Raw genomic sequence first — 17,271 nt, forward strand, 5'->3', positions numbered from 1 at the left:
AAAATCATCAATTCTGGTTATCATTGATATCTTTCCCATTACAGTATATTTCAACGGTAGTATATTAAATAAAAATAAAAGTCAAGTGTTGTATTTTTATTGTTTTTTTATTTGAAATGATTAAAAATGTCGATAGAAAAAAAAAACATAGGATATATATACACACACTGACACACAACACAATATAAAAATTGTAATCATTGAGAAAGTGATGTTGACTTACCCATAGTAACGTTAATGTTCAAATGATTTTGATTTTATGCAGACGCCGCACGTTCAATATACAATTTGAAAATTTTTATTATATACACATATTCTTATTTACTATTCTTGTATATTAAATATTAAAAATCTATATAATTTACTTGGTTTTTTTTTAATAAATTTAATATTAATTATAATCAATAAATATTTCTTAAATGACATGAGAATTGCTTAATAAATTAAACTTATGACCAAGTTCAGGAATCACAGTAATTTTACGTCATTCTAATAATTAAAAAAAATGTCATATAAAAAATAATATTAAGAGTTACTCATTTTAGTAAAAATTTGTTTTCTCTTAAAAGAGAAATCATTTATTATTAAAATCTAATTCTCTTATTTCAAATTTATTACATAATTAATGTATTCAAATTTGTTTCTTCTTTTTTTTTAATTTTTTTTTTTAGTTTAATCAAGACTTATATTCATCATCTGGTGTTCCCTTAGCAGCATCATCTAGTGCATCTGGTAGTTCACATTCACCATGTAGTCCTATTTTACCATCAAGTGTAACAGCAAATGCAGCAGCAATAGCAGCTGCAGCATCACATAATGTTGCAGCAGCTAGTACTACAATACCAACATTACCAATTGGTAGTAGCGGTGGTGGTAGTGGTAGTAATAGCTCAATACATAGCCGTACAATACAAACCAAAGAAGAAGATATTAGTACAGGTAGAAGTGATAATGATGGTGAGCTAACTGTATATTAAATAATAATTGCATTTTATTGCAAAAATTTAATATTTTAATTTAATTACAACTTGCAACTAACAGACTTCGTATAATAATTTTCTTATACGTCAAGTTCCTTAAATTTTGTCTTATAATTTCCGGATTTCATTCAGTAAATGAGAAAAATAGTTTTTCGTCACTTTAATAACTTTGTATAATAACAAATTATCATACAATGCACTGATATTTTATTATTGTGTTTAATTAATGCCGTATTGTGATTATATACCGTATTAATGCTATTTTGAAGTCAAGGTTGCTTTCATGGAAAACGGATTTTTCTGCATATTGGCCGAATTTTAGTTTATTGTTTCTCTACAATTAATAGTGAAAAAATGGCAATTTTAATACTTCCATTGTTCAGCACATAAGTGCCATTGCTTCAGCACATAAAAATTTCCTTGTAGAGAAATAGATTTTGAGAGAAATTGAATTTCTCTCAAAAATCGATTTGTATAAAAAATTCCACTTTTCTATACCTACTTAGGAGTCTAGTAATTTTGTACAAAGACAGATGGACGAACAGACAGGAACAGGGTAAAAGAGAGACAAACAAACAGACAGAGATGAGGAGGGACAGAGTTGAAAAAACAGCACATTATTATTAATTTTGTTAGAAATGTGCTAAAACAGTAAAACACTTAAACGAAAGTGTAAGTGTGTAACTTATGCAAATTACCTTAGAAAGTTTTATACTTCAGTAGCACTGTGTATCAAAAAAACGTTGATGTTTGTGAAAAAGTTGATCCAGTTTTAGTCATTCCGTTGGAGTGTTATAAGTTACCTTTCCTTTATATTTATACTGATTTTATGACGTTTGCAGAATTTTAAATATAAACTATTTTTCAATTTAAATTTTAAATAAAAACAATTTTTCCCTATATAACGTAGCAGAGTTATTTCTTTATTTAAAATTTAATAGCTTCATGCTTTTAATAGACACATGCACATGTATTTCTTTTTGTACAAGAAATATTTTGACTCCAAATAGACGTTTGCTATTTGATTTCCGGAAAATTGTTCTATAGCTACTTTTCTTTTTTCTTTAGATTTTTTTCTCATAAGCCCTAAGGTATGCAATTTTTTCTTTGAAGTTTTTATTTTCTCCTTTTAATTTATTTCTTCTTCAGATCTTTTTCAGATGTTTCGATCGTGGCTTATTTAAGTTTTCTTTAACTAATTCCCCTGTTTTTTAAAATATTATTTATTGTTTTATTTTAATTAAGGCCAAATTAATTTAAGGCAATTTTATTAGCTGAAGGTCAAATAAAAACAAACATTAAACTTACAAGCTCAATAATTTCTTTAAAAAAATCAAGTTTAGATTTTTAATTTCTTTGTCTCCATTGCCTCACATTTTATATTCATGAAATTCTAGAAAAATTATACATAGCTGAGAAAATTAATTTTCATGCCATTTAATTTCCCATTTACTGGCTATATGTATTTAAATTTGATTTCAGCTGCGTTTTCGACATTCTATATTTGTTTTAATATTTTTAAAATTTCTTTCAAAGTTTTAAAGTTAAAATGAGCCCAAATTGAATATTTAATAAGTTTCTTATTAGCGTTCTAAAAAAAATTTTTTTTGTACTTTTCCATTTGAATATTGTTTATCTCTTTTTTCTATTTAACGTCTCAGAATTGCGGCTCGAATATACTTCGTTTATCTATTTTTCTTAACACACAATAAAGGACACTAAAAACTTAAAACTATAATATGCTTCACAAAATTCATAATAAATTAAAAAAATTCTAAATTTCCACAGCTTTTATTAATTTTCTAAGCACGAAAAATAATTTTGTAAAAAATGTAACACTCATAACGTAAAACAAGATAAAAGAAGTGAACGCATTACCGTGTTGCAGTAATTGTGCTTAAATATATTGCATTATTGCTAAACAACTAAATAATACAATGATATTGAAAATAATGGAAAAATTGCCATTACAATGGAGCGTTTTATAAAATGACGGAAAATTAATTTTTTTTTCACCAATTTAAAAAGCATATAACTTGAAGGTTACGTGAGGATTTTGTTCTAACGAAATGATTTTTCAACTAAAAATTCTATTTACCTTCAAAATGTATGCGTTTTTTAAAGGATTGGACTAAAGGACAGATATCTAGACTGATTGAAATGCATAGTACATGAAACTAATTGATAAATTTGAAATAACTCTGATTTGTCGCAAATATTTGACATAGACTAGAAATTTACCGTCGGCAAACGAACCATTTTATAGATAATACTAATTTAAGAAGGAGCATCACTTACACTTCTTATGTGTGTCAATCCATGCTAGTTCTTCTATAATCTATATTATTTTAAAATTCATAATTAAATGAAATATTTAAACATACTTATTTTTCTGATACTAGCTATGTATATTGAAAATAATTTTTTTTTTTTGCAAACTTTTATATTTAAAATTAACTTGACCTACATTTCTATTTAAGAATGCTATTTTTATAAAATTTGTGACTCATCGACAAATATTTGTACAAACTTTTAATATATGAGTACATACATACATAAATGTATGTGTATGACTGTATTAATAATTTGACTAAAATCTATTAAAATAATTTAAAATGATAATTTGCAAAATATTTTGTTTTAATCACAAGGGAATCATTTTGTATTTTATAATTTTTGTTAAAAATACTACAAAAGACTACACACTAAAAAAAAAAACAAAAAAAAAACACAAAAATTAATTTTTTTTCTTCTTTTTCTTCTTTTTATAAGTAATTTTTTAAATATTTGTGAAATTCCATTTGAATATTTGAAATCACATATCGCCTCGCCACCTACAATTTTTTTTTTTTCATTTTTATTGTTATTTTATTTCTGTTTTCCTCTAAACTTTTTTTTTGTTTTTTTAAATAAAGTTACCGCACACGCAAATTAAAACAAATTAAGTTTTGTTTTTTTTTTTATTTCTGTTTTTCTTTTTATTTAGTAAACAACAGATTTTTAGAACAAAACACAGTATACCAGTGGCGCAAAACAAAAAAAAAAAACAAACATAAAGAAAAAATTATAAAAATTCCTCAGAACTAACATAAGTTTAATTACAAATATTTTTATTATGAAAAAGCGTAAAATAACAAAAAAAAAGAGAAAAATTAATAGGAAATATTGCAAAAATCTCATAAGAATGGCGAGCATTTAAAATTCCAATTTGTCAAAATAAATCATAAGGAATCTTTTAATATTATACAAAAATTAAAGCACAAAATAGCAACAATAAAACAGGCGAACTCACGGCATTTTAGTATAGAAGATTAAAAAAAAATAAAACAAATTTTAGTTCATTTTAGTATTATTAAATTAGAATAACATTATTTTGTACATATATACTCGTACATACAGATATTAGCGCAAAAAGTATTTAATTATGACGCCATCGCCATGCTATTATTGTAGTTATTAAAAGAATTTAAAATGGCGTTCTATTCTCTACGAAATTCTCATTTCAATTCAAAAATATTTTTCGGGTGACAACTTCTTAATTCTATTTTACTATTTATTTACTTGATTTAAAATTGTATGTGACATATGTGAATGTATGTAATTATTATTAAATAAAAATATTTTTGTTTTTTTGTTTTCGCTTTTGCTCTGCTGACTTAAAATCGCATGCCGTCATTAATGATAATTTGTTTTCCAAACTAATATTAGCAAAATGTAATTAATAATAAGGCAATGGATCAAATCAACAAATGATTTGTAAAACATAGGGTCTTTTTCATACAAATTCAGAAATATTGAAAATATGACGTTATTTTGGTAAATTATTATTGAAAAGATTCTTCTATTATGACCTCTTGTTGAATATTTCTAGGAGGTTATTTATGATTCAGTTGATAAAAAATTATTACTCACCGCGTGGCGTGGGTTATGTGATGGCACTATATTTTGCATATCTGTAGAAATGTTTTTGGTAGAAATGCACTTGTCTATGGTTTGAGGAAGCGTAAATAAAGTATTTTTGAAAAGATATCGGTCTTTCAGTTTATGTGTACAAGCATGTATTTTATGTTCAGCGAAACGATGTTAATGACAATTCACATACGAGTTTATTTTGGCACGGATTGATCAACTTTTGGAATGTGTCTCGGAAATTGGACCTTTTTAAAATGAATTAGGAAATGGGGGTCGATTTTACATTTTCTACGATATCTTAAGAAATAATTCAACGAATTTCTTGAAATTTATTATTTGAGTTCTATTTACTGCCAAAACTCACTGGCGAACTTCTCAGGGAGCACGGATGGCATAAAACGAACCTCTACCAAGAGTCAAATTTACCTTTTTCTAGGTATGTTAATAGAAAGCTTTCTTACTTCCTTAAAATTGGAAAAAAGTTTTTATGTTCTGCACAATATTTACACTTTGCATTGTGCAGCTTTCTTGTTTAATTAGACAATACACGATGCGGTCGTTTATTCGCTGATCACGTCAGTTTTTTTATAGGATTATGGGAGGATTTATAGAAGGAATTTTCTTTCTTTTGAAGAAAGTTCGATATGAAGATGAAAAATGTTTTTAACCATTTTTTTTAAAACCATTATTAAAATATAAATTTTCGTTGTAAAATTAAAATTCTTTCAAGCTAATATGAACCATCATTTGGGTATTTCACGGTAGCAGAGGAAAACTATTTCTTGTTTAGTTTGTTGGATTTAAAACCTATTCAACACATTTGAACATAATTTAACCTCAACAAACAGATGGCACAAGTTTCTCGAGGTTAAATTAATTTTTTTATTTCTGATTATGTCATGCGTTACATTGATTTTCCTTTGAATACACCTTTAAATAAAAATATAATTAAATATTTCATAATTCCATGATAATTTGTGAATTGATTCAGACCCAGTCCCGATTTATTAAAATTAAATAATTGGTGCTATCTTATTTATTTAGACCTGAAATTTTATACTATTTATATTAAACCCGATTTTAACAACCAAAATAAATTGGCGATTTCAAATATTTTAATTTTCTTATTTAATTCAAAATTAACTTAATTTTTATCAATTACACATTGCATAAAAAAAGGGAGGTAATGTGACCGTGCCAATTTTCACGTGCCGATTTTTTACCGAAAATTCTATGCCTTTATAGCAAAAAATGCAACAAAACTATTCCGGTCGAAATTTCTGCGAATTTGTACTCTCTTGTATTTTGTAAGTTTAGCTGAACGGATTATAATGAAAATTTACATTTGAATTCATGTTTGGCATGTAACGAATTGGTTAGCTATTTGTCTTCTTCAAATCTAAAGAACTGAATCTTTATTGCCGAACGATTTTCCATTACACGTAATTCTTTAGAAAATAGTATATTGAATTCCTTTGGTTGAAAAGAAAAAAATTCTGCAAGTTTCCTGTTGATCAGGGAAACTTTTTTTATGTATAAGAAAATAATTAGGGATTTTATAAGAAAATTTATATTTTAATAACGGTTGTAAGGAAAGTAATTTAAGAACTTTTTCAAAGGATTCAGGGATTGAAAACGCAACGGTTTTTATGGGCTTTCGCCACATTTATTAAATAATCAATGGAATTTCTTAGAATTTAATAAAATCACTTCCTATAAACTGATAGCTAATAAATATTTCAGGAAAATCGGAATCCGGAAAATGAATGTATTAAGAAGAATGAAATTTACATTTATAGCTGGGGGTAATTTGACTAGAAGGTTTTCTTTTATTTAAGATAAATCAATAAAATACACTTAAGTAATTTTATAAATTTGTTCAGTTAAAATAATAAAAATGTAGGCTTTTGGATTTTAGGAAAAATGTTAAATGATATTTTTCGATTAACATACTCATATAACCATTTTAATAGGTTTCCAGTTTAATTCAAGTTATCGTATACATATATGCATTATATTGTGTATAATAGCAGGATAATAACTTTTATTGAATAAGTATAAAGATTTTAAATATTTAATAAAATTTTTTCAACATACTTTGAATTGATTCAGCGGCAATTCAACAAAAAAACCATTTTAGTTGAAAATATATACGATTACATACTATTTGTACATGCACTTGTGTATTATAAAAAAAAAAATAGAAAATATAAAAAATGTTCATTTTTATTTAAAATAAAAATTTCATAATATTTTCGATTAAATAACTATTATAAAAATATTTAAAATCTTTATAGTTTATTTGAAATTTCACCACTTGGTACTCTTCTATACGTGAACACAAAGATATATACGAGTATATAATTCAAAAATTACCACATTACTGGAATGAAAATAAATTTATATATGAAATTGCCGCAAATATTATTAAAAATTCTTCAGTAATAGCGCACCACTTTCATGCATAACTCTCTATGTTGTAACTTTGAATTGCATTTTTTTTTCAAGAACTCACATTTAACATTACATATATCAAGTTAGAGATGAATCAAGATGAAGGAAATGAAAAATATTTCAAACTAGTTTGGTTTTTTTTTTCAATATATTTTTATAAATTTTATTCTATATAAAATCAATGAATAAAACTAAATGAAAACAAAATATAGAAAAGGACTTCCAACTGATTACTCTTGACCAATTTATTAAGAAACAATTAAATTAATTAAAAACGTCAGGCTAAAGATTACAAAACAAATATCATTTTCTACCTTGGAGTTTTTCTTTCAACACAATAATAATATATTGCAATGTTGTGTATGAATGTTTATGTGTACATGTAACAGGCAAAAAAATAAATTTCACGTAAAAGATCATGATTTAATGAATCCTAATCGAATATTTCCGTCAGTCAAGTCTTTAAGAGTAAAAAGTATAAAAATTATAAAAAACAAGAAATATAAAAACGATGTATGTATGGAAAGTTCGCCATGTTAAAGAAAATATAATTATACGCGTTTTATATTATTTTCTCTATTTTTTTATTCTCTGTTTGTTGTATACGTTTACACTATATTTGAAAAGGAAATTATTTTCCGGGAAATTTAATCGACGCTCTCTGTTCAATTTCAAAGGAAAAAATTCCATTTATTAAAATCGATGTTGAAACTCTCAAATAAATAAAAATAATTTGTGAAATTTTTATAATCGCGACCGCTTTTTATTATAAGTATTCACTATTTTTGTAAACAATACAAAAAATGTTCAGGTAATTTCTGACATTTAAAATCATATTAAATGACAGATTCTCATTTACGAGAGTTTATTTGTCGAAAAGCGCTATATGTTTGCGATTGTTAAAAAATTTTAAAATTTTTTTTAATATTTTAAGTTTAAGTATAGAAAAATTAATAAAAGAAAAGTAAATAATAATTTTTAAAGGAAAAGTTTTTTTTCTACCAAAAGTTTTTATAAGGACAAAATTTTATGAGTAAAAAAAATTACGATATTTAATTTCAAAACTTTTGCATTAGACATTAAGGCATTGAAAACCAATAACACATATAATTGAACATTTTCATATACATACGAAAGAACTCAGAACGTCCGTTCCAACGTTTTACTAGCGGGCTTGTAACCCCATAAAGAGCAATATATATTAGGTTTACAAACCTCACTAATCCGTTCATGCGTCTGTCTTCAAAACGTTTATGATAAAAACCTGCCATTTTATACACAAATTCCTCTGAGAATATCTACATATTTTTGTAGAAAAAATAAAGAACTCCGGCTTTTTCGAATATATAACACAACTCAGCAAAATCTATAATTTTTTCTAATTGTCTTTTTGTTCGAACCGAGCATTAGCTTTTAATACCCTCGGACGTGCATATAAGCCATACGCTTATAAGGAAGTCTCACTATATACACTATGAGGAAGTCTTATTATATTTATCTACTTTTTATACTTGCGTCATTGACTATTCTAAAAAAAAAAAATGTTTGGCATTCAACTAATAATTTCAATTTGACATAAACTCCGGCGCTTCAAAAGGAGACTGAACTTTTGGTTTCATTCCGTTTTTTATGCCAATATCAGATTATTTAGAGAGAGCAAAGAGGATAGAAATAAACTTACTCCTTTCTTTAATATTTGCAATTCGTTGACATAATTAAACATCACTATAACAAAACTGCTATTTAAATTAAAAAAATATTTTTATTTTTAAACTTGGTTTCTCTCGGCACATTATATTATAGAATTTAAATTCAAAATTTTACCTCCTTTAAAATTAGTCAAATTTAAATTTTAATTGCTTCTGGAAATTGTTAATTCTTTCTTGCAATAAATTGTAAATTCTTTCTTTGAAATTGTATAGTTACGTAACAAACTGTATAAAGAATTGATAAATGTTTTCTTATGAGAAGCTATATGCGCATAAGTTGCTCTAATATTAACCAAAGTATTGTTCATTAATCATTACAATGCTCCCTTCATAAAAGTATCCAATAAGATTGCAATCTATTACATTAAGGGAATAATTCAAATGGAACATTATTTCCTATTTATACATGTTTTTAACTGTTGAAGGTACCATTTTACATTGGTTCCAGTCGAATTTATTTCAAAGTAAAATGTAGATCTTCTCAAATTTATTTAACTCAAATTATTTAGAATAATCTGAATCGAAAAAAAATTTTTTATATTTTTGGCTTGACTACGAAGAATTCAAATATGCTTATCTCGATTTTGTGTTACATAGCGTTAGGCAAACTTACCTTATTATAATTCAAATCATTTTCCCCTGTGTGAGGCTACTTATTTGATATAAAAAAAATAATTTCTCTCCAAAACTTTTTCGACTATTCTCGCATACTCACGTTTCTCATTTCTTTTGACGAAATTTCTTAACAAATCAATTTCTAAAAAAAATTACGAAGTAGAACTTTTTATTCTCATTCATTATTAGACTCTGTATACTTTTACACTATATATTTAACAGTAGTAAAATTGAAACAAATTTTCTTAAAATTTTTCAACGAAAAATTTGCATTACAAGCACTTTTTCACGTAATATAGAAAAAAAATCTAACCAACTTCTGACTCTTATTTTTTTTTCTTCTTTGACATAAAAAATATTATGCAACTTTTAAATGTAAACTCAAAATTGAAAATTATATAAACAAAAAGAAAAAAAAACAGAACTTTTAAGGCTCAATTACAAATTGAACTTGAAGAAAAAACGTAAAGAATTTGTAAAAGAATTTTAAAAATTCTTGTAAGAAGAGGAAGAAAAAATTAAAAACAGAAACAAAATATTTTGTTCATAATTTAACAAAAATTATGTATGAACATCTTTTTTATTAACCATTAGACTCAACAACAATATTAAGGTTTCAAATTCCATAAGATCAAATTTTTCATATACAAAAATTGAAAACCATGAAAAAGTTTACAAAATTACAAAATCACAAAAAAAAAACAAAATTCAGAAAAAATTCAATTCACTTAAAAAAAAACACAAAACGTTTATACTAAAAAAGCGTCGTCGCACTAAAGGTGATGGCAGTTGGGACTTTTGGGAATATTTTTACTCTAAACACACTTATTAAGGGCACAATTTATTTTCAAATTTTATTAAAGTTATTAACATTAAAATATTCATATTAATTCATTTTAAATTTTTTGTTTAAGTTCTACTTTTTCCCCCCTTGCTACTCGCTGTATGCTTTAGTTTTTTTTACTTTATATTGTCATTTTGCAATATTATTACAGATAGTTTGACATTTAAACAGTTGACCAAACGCAGATGCATTTATTGACATGAAACAAGTTTTTTTTTGTCCTTTTCTATTTATTGAGCAAAAATATTCTGTTTTTTTAAAAATCGCTTGTTTTTGTATTGTTTTATTGATTGTTCCATCAAAGTAGCTAACCAAGATCAACAATCAAATATTACAAAACAATTCAAGCATTAAGGAAAAAAAATTGAGCATGAAAAACCCCACTAAAGTTTTTTGTTTAACAATAATGAAAGTCAAAACAAAAAAAAAGGCAAATGTTTAAAACTGAAAAGTCAATTTGAAATTATGCACTTCGAAAATTTAATAAGTTTTTGTTGGAAAGTACATTTCAAATTAAGCATACATACATACATAAAAATATTCATTCAATTCCCTAATGCTTTCTATATAGAAAAAAAAGAGTTAAAATATAACAAAAGTATTTTAAAAGAGCAGATTTTCCATGCAATCTTTATAATCAGTTGCATACTACTATCTTGTACTCTAAGACTGAGCATACACACGAAATTGTTAGTTTTGCAATTCTGCTTGATTTTAAAATCTTGGAGCACACGTCTGAGCAACTTGCAAAATTGTCAAATTGTAATTACAATATTAAAAATTGTACATCCGGCGGAGCCCTAAGACATTACGCACACATGCAATTTTTAGTTTTGCAACTACTGCTTGATTGTATGAATTGTTGCGCGCACATCTGACTTGCAAAATTGTCAAATTGTAATTGCAATACTAAAAATTGTATATGTGCCGTAGCCTCTTCGTTTTGCAATTATTGCTTGCTTGTTTATTAAATGCGAACGCACATAAATGTGTAAGTTGCGACTATTGCATATTCAATATGTATAAACCGATTGACTCAACTTAAAATTGGTACAACAATTTATAAAAAAATGTTTGATCACAGCTATCATGCATATTGTTTGGTTGTTTGATTAAATGGAATTTCTCTGTTGCACATACAAGCGCTTTCATTAAAGCTAATGGGTCAAAAATTTGTTAGCGAGCAATTGCAAAACTTAAAATTGTGTGATGTCTAGGCGCTTAACAGACGGACAAAAAATAAAAATTACATTTTATAACAAAATTGAAAAAAAAAAAGAAAATTAATCGAAGTAATGAATTCAGAATGATATTTGATCGTGAATAAAAATTCAATTTTAAATGCTTAAACAGAAAAGTAACAAAAACTTTTGAGAGAATAAAAAGGCAAGAGTTACAAAGTTATTTGTTTTATTTGTTGATGTGATGTTGTCGTATTAAATTGTGATAATCGTAAAATATTCAACGCTCCGTTTTTATTTTGTTTTTGTGTAGTTCCATTGTTTATGATGAATTTACGATGAAAGGTGACAAACAACAGTCAAGAAGATTGTAATGAATTTCATAAGTAGAATAAATTCATCAGTTTAGTAGGGTTTTACTGAAGGTTTCTTCCTATAGTTTTTTTTTATCCAACTGTCATTTTTTTTGTAATTTTCATATTTTTCGTACCGGCTGCCACGAAAAATTTTTTTATTTAGTTTTCCTTATTATTTAAATTTATTTTAATATTTTGACATTTAACAACAAATTACCGTAAAATTTTTACTATAAAATAAGGTGCTCGCTCACAATTGATTTTTAATTTTCAATAGCTACATATGTATGTTTTTACAAAAATTAATGATAATCGCTCCGCTAATAAAAATTGCCAGAAATAGAAGAATAAATTGATAAAAATTAATTATAGATTTTTACTGTATAAAGGTTTCATCGTAGATTTTTGATAGTATATCTATTCGATTCGGTGAATTACCCTGACATTGCGGGATTACAATAATATTGTATTTCTACATAATATTGTTACAATTACTTCAGTTCGGTACAATTACTTTACTAGAATTTAATTTACTTAAAATTTTACTAAAATTTCAACGTCAGGATTAATTTATGACTTGTTCTGGGGTATTTGGTTGCGTAATACACAATGGTAATAATAAATCATAAAACAACAAATTCCAAATAGAATGCATACTACATATTATAAAACATTGCATTTTTATTTCAGATAAAATAGCGAAAAACTCATATACGATGTTCCAATGTATAAACCTGCATTTCTATGTAAACTATACCCATATACGAAATGACAATATTGGATTTTGAGAGAACCATTTTCTACTATCAAGCAACGTACTTAAAAACTAACAAAAACTAACAAAAAAAAAGTTATCATAAACATTTATCATAATTCAAATCTAACGTCAGTTCGGCTCATTAAGTAATTTTGATGTATGTAATCCACTTCTGAAACCTCTGAACCACGTATACATTATTGCAACCTCTGAATTATGTAGACTTAACAGTTATACACTTGCTTACATTATATTATAATAATATTGTAATAGCTAAATAATGCCAACTGCAGACGACGTCAATTAAAAATCTTGCTCTTATATGGTATGGAAAATGATTTATTAAAATATGATTTTCCAATAATATTGATTCGGAAAGAATTGGAAGAGAATTGGTATTATACACTGTTTTTCCCTGTTAAAGACGTGTCCTCCTCGTGGTTAAGAACTTCTTATGCACTAGTATTAAAATAGAAGTTGAAAACTAACAATGTTTCATTCTCTTCCCGTTGACATAATAACAGCAACGTTGCTGAGTATTTATTTAGTCCCGTACACTACGGCAGTACATATGTAGATTATAGATACAAAAAAAGCTGCGTAGATCTTCGCTGTTATTCAATTTTTTATAATTAAATTAGCAGTTAAATAACATTTTTTTCGCTCTTTGTTTCGAATAAAAATAAGAAAAAAAAATGTTTATTAAATATTTCACCGTTTTGTTTTGATTATTCAGAGTATTCAAAAAATTCAATAAAATTATTTTAGGAATTGTCGTTAAAAAATGAACAAAAAGTTTTAAATTTTTTTAAAAGAAAAAAATTTTGTCTTTTGTTTTACCTTCGGAAAATAATGAACTTTTTTAAGAAATAAAATTAAAAATAATTTATGGTCCTTAAACAAAAAAATTATTACAATTCTCTTTTTTTTTGTTTATAATTTTAGGGGCAATAATCGGGTCACATCATAATGACTCATCATGTTCATCTGGACCAGATTCACCTCATCATCATGGAGGTGGGAATGGTGGAGGTGCATCATCATCAAAAGAACATCATTTAGATGGAAGTTCAACGGGCCGAGCACAATATATTTCCGCATCCTGTGTAGTTTTCACACATTATACTGGTGATACAGCAAGTGTAGTTGATGAACATTTTTCTAGAGCACTTAATTTTAGTAATAAAGATAGTAAAGGTAAGTTTTTTATATTAATAACATTAATTTGAAAACAAATTATTAACCATTAGGCAACTTCAAAAATAAATTTGGAATGTTGCCAACTTCCTATTTTGTTTTTCTCCTTAACATTTGTAAATTTATTTAAAAAGAAGCAAAGTAAATAATTTGAAGGTGATTTCATGCTAGGCTCTATTGTATCCGATTTTACTTCTTATTATTGATAACGAGCTTATGGAATAAATTTTTTAAGGTATATTTCATATACTAGAGGATAAAAGGATATGACATTAAAATAAGCCTTCGTTGAATCAGGCACACTTAAGTTATTCAAATCCATAAAATGAAGATAACAAGAATCAATATAAAATATTTTTAGTTAACAATTTTTTTGAGTTTTAAATGATGACTAAATTTTTATAATTTGAAAATTCAATTTTGATGTTGCCATAAGAATTGTATGAACATTTGCCCCATTTGATGATAGACAAATTTTTTCACTTATTAATCTTTCATAATTGAAAATACGAGCAAAATACTACTTTTTTACATGATCATTAGTCGTACATACCAATTTATTTTATTGATCAATTGTTTTAGGAACCTTTATTTTAGACCTTTATTTGCAATCTCGTAATCTTACTTTGAGCTGACATATTGAGAGGTGTTCTATCATCCGGTCACTTACATGTATTATTGCAAGGCGAATCACTGCTATATCTAATCAATGCATATCTACTGTATTCCTTACTTTGTTTAACTATATCTTTAGCAAAATTGAAAAAAAAATATCTCATCATCCCACCCCGTCAAACTTATCTAAGTTCTTAAATTTGACATTAAATAAATGTCATTTTTTTGCTTTTTCGCTTGATTTGCTGGCTAATCTAAAGTAAGTTGTTAAAAAACAAACTTCTAATACTAAATAATGTGTGACTTACACATTATTTACATTAATTGCAGTGCAACTACGTTTGAGGGAATGTAACTTACATAAATAGCTCAGCTGCCGAACTAAATTTTTCTTAAATGTTCCTGGTTATGCTGAATTTACCAAAAATATAAAAATAAAATTTCTTCTGGGTACAGATTCACGTGTCGAACTATTTCAGAAAAAACCAAGATTTCAAAAATTAAGCTGAATTTAATTTCGTTTGTCCGATATTAAAACGTTATTAAATTTAAGGTTTGTGATTTACAAGTCATATTGAATTTTCAAATTTAATTCATCGTAACTTTTTTTGCACATTCATAATTTAAATGAAAACTTATTTATAAGGCACGGAATTCATGTAGAAAAATTTTTATGCATTTCTTAAATTTACGAGCAAATTATATTTATGTAAATTAAATAAAATAAATGAAGTAGATTTCATTAATGTTGCTAATTAATTTATAAATCATCTCAGCTCCGACACCCGACATTGACGTTGTTAGTATATTGTGTTCCATAGTACTTAAGTGAAAAAAAAAATATATGTGACGGATAATATCTTTATGTAATTAAATATTGTACTGTAGATATGTGTGTACACACATGTTTGCATAATTATATACTAATATGAAATTTACATATCATTTAAGTGTTTCATATATAAATATATGTACATATGTAATGTGCATGTGTATGTAGATTATCAAATAAAGAGACGACAATTCTTATTTCATTTTTAAATTCCAAAAAGGAATAAATAACCGAAATGAAAAAAAAGAGAAAACAACAAGAAACCAAGTTGAACACAAAGCTGAAGCGAACTAAAAATTCATTTATCGTGTAAAAAGATCTGAAAGATATCGCACGGTATGTGCAACTTTCTTGTCAAAACTTCTTTCTACTGATGGTGTTTTTATGCTATTTATGTGTCTTATTTAATTTTAATTTATTGGTGAAGTTTCTTAATATACGAGGCGAGGACGTTGAGGACGTATTTAATGCGCCTTTAATCATTTTAATCTCGTTGTTAATTCTTTGTTTTTTTTTTTTTATCACTTTGTGTAGGTACGACTTTTTTATTTTTTTTTTTTGCTTTTTCTTTTATGAAAAATCCGTACAACCGTGAAAATTGTAAGAACGATGAAAATTCTTAAATGAGGGAATAAAAAACCCTTTCGTCGGATATTTAAATGAAGTAGAAAACAGAAAAAAATTCTTTATCCTTCATTCTATAAAATTTTTATTAAATGTAATATACACAATTTGTAACTTAGCAAGTAAAGAGTGTATCATGTTAAGCTACGTATTCATGACAATCTTAAATTTTATGTCATTTTAAGTAAAGCGTAAACAAAACTTTCTAAAAAGTGAAAATGCAATGTGACAATAGGCGTTTGAGGATTATTAGAGTTGGGACATTACAAGAAAAACTGCAAATAATATAGCTTAAAAATTATCTGTTCAGGAAAGTTTATAATTGGTTATTCATTAACAAAAGAATCGTACGGAACTCCTAATCGAAAATAAAAGAACGCGCGATTGGAGCGCGATCGTCTACATGAGTTTTACCGTTTTCATGAATTCACATTCATGATTTTTTATGTTTCATACTGATTAAGAAATATCTACAATTATTGTTTGATAACTTTTTTAATTTCAGTGTCATATGTTAAGATATAGTTAACCTAAAATAGGCAGGTATTCAGTTTCGGCAATGAGCAAAATTTTTTTTTTCTCCTTGTTTTCATATTAATAAACATACTTTAGCTTTAGGAAATTAAATTAAGAGTAAAAGTACTTTTACTATACTCTCATTTACAATTGCGACTTAAATCTAAGAAACTATATGGATATGGACAGTATGTGTGTTTTAACAAAGTTCGGCAAATGGATACAGGCATATGTAAGATTTGAAAAGAACTCATAACACAATTTACTATTTCACATAAAAACCCAGAAAAATTTTTTGAATTTTGAATAAAAACCTGTTTTCCAACCCAAATTTTGGAACACCTTCCATATTTTTATTGTTAAGTAAATATCAAATGCATGGAATAACAAATGTTTTGTAATATACATATAATATGCAGTACATACACAAACATACACATGTGTACCTTAACGTAATGTAAACGTTTCCTAAGTTTATGCATATTCATATGCTATTTAATAAAAAAATTTATTTTGTATTCTTTTAATTTCTTTCTTTTTTAATTTTTATTTATGTAATTTTTCTTTTAAATTGATATTTTCATTATAAATGGGTGGTTGAGTATTTGTCACAGTCGAGTCACAATAAATTTCATATTTAAAGAGTCATTTTTAATCGTTGTGTGACAGTTATGTGATG

At 25.9% G+C, this 17,271-nt stretch overlaps 1 protein-coding gene across 3 annotated transcripts in view; it reads left to right on the forward strand.

Annotated features, from left to right (window-relative positions):
- LOC129609864 (protein vestigial) overlaps positions 1-17,271 on the forward strand; it is a 93,892-nt gene that overhangs the window by 39,874 nt on the left and 36,747 nt on the right. For 2 of the 3 annotated variants that reach the window (XM_055522019.1, XM_055522028.1), the window contains 2 exons: positions 672-957; positions 13,754-14,005. In XM_055522019.1, coding sequence (XP_055377994.1) covers positions 672-957; positions 13,754-14,005 — 538 coding nt within the window. The remainder of the gene's footprint in view (positions 1-671; positions 958-13,753; positions 14,006-17,271) is intronic. The other variant, XM_055522038.1, reaches the window with a different exon arrangement.

This window comes from Condylostylus longicornis, unplaced genomic scaffold (genome assembly GCF_029603195.1).
Source record: "Condylostylus longicornis isolate FDR11 unplaced genomic scaffold, ASM2960319v2 ptg000004l, whole genome shotgun sequence".
NCBI classification, from domain to species: domain Eukaryota; kingdom Metazoa; phylum Arthropoda; class Insecta; order Diptera; family Dolichopodidae; genus Condylostylus; species Condylostylus longicornis.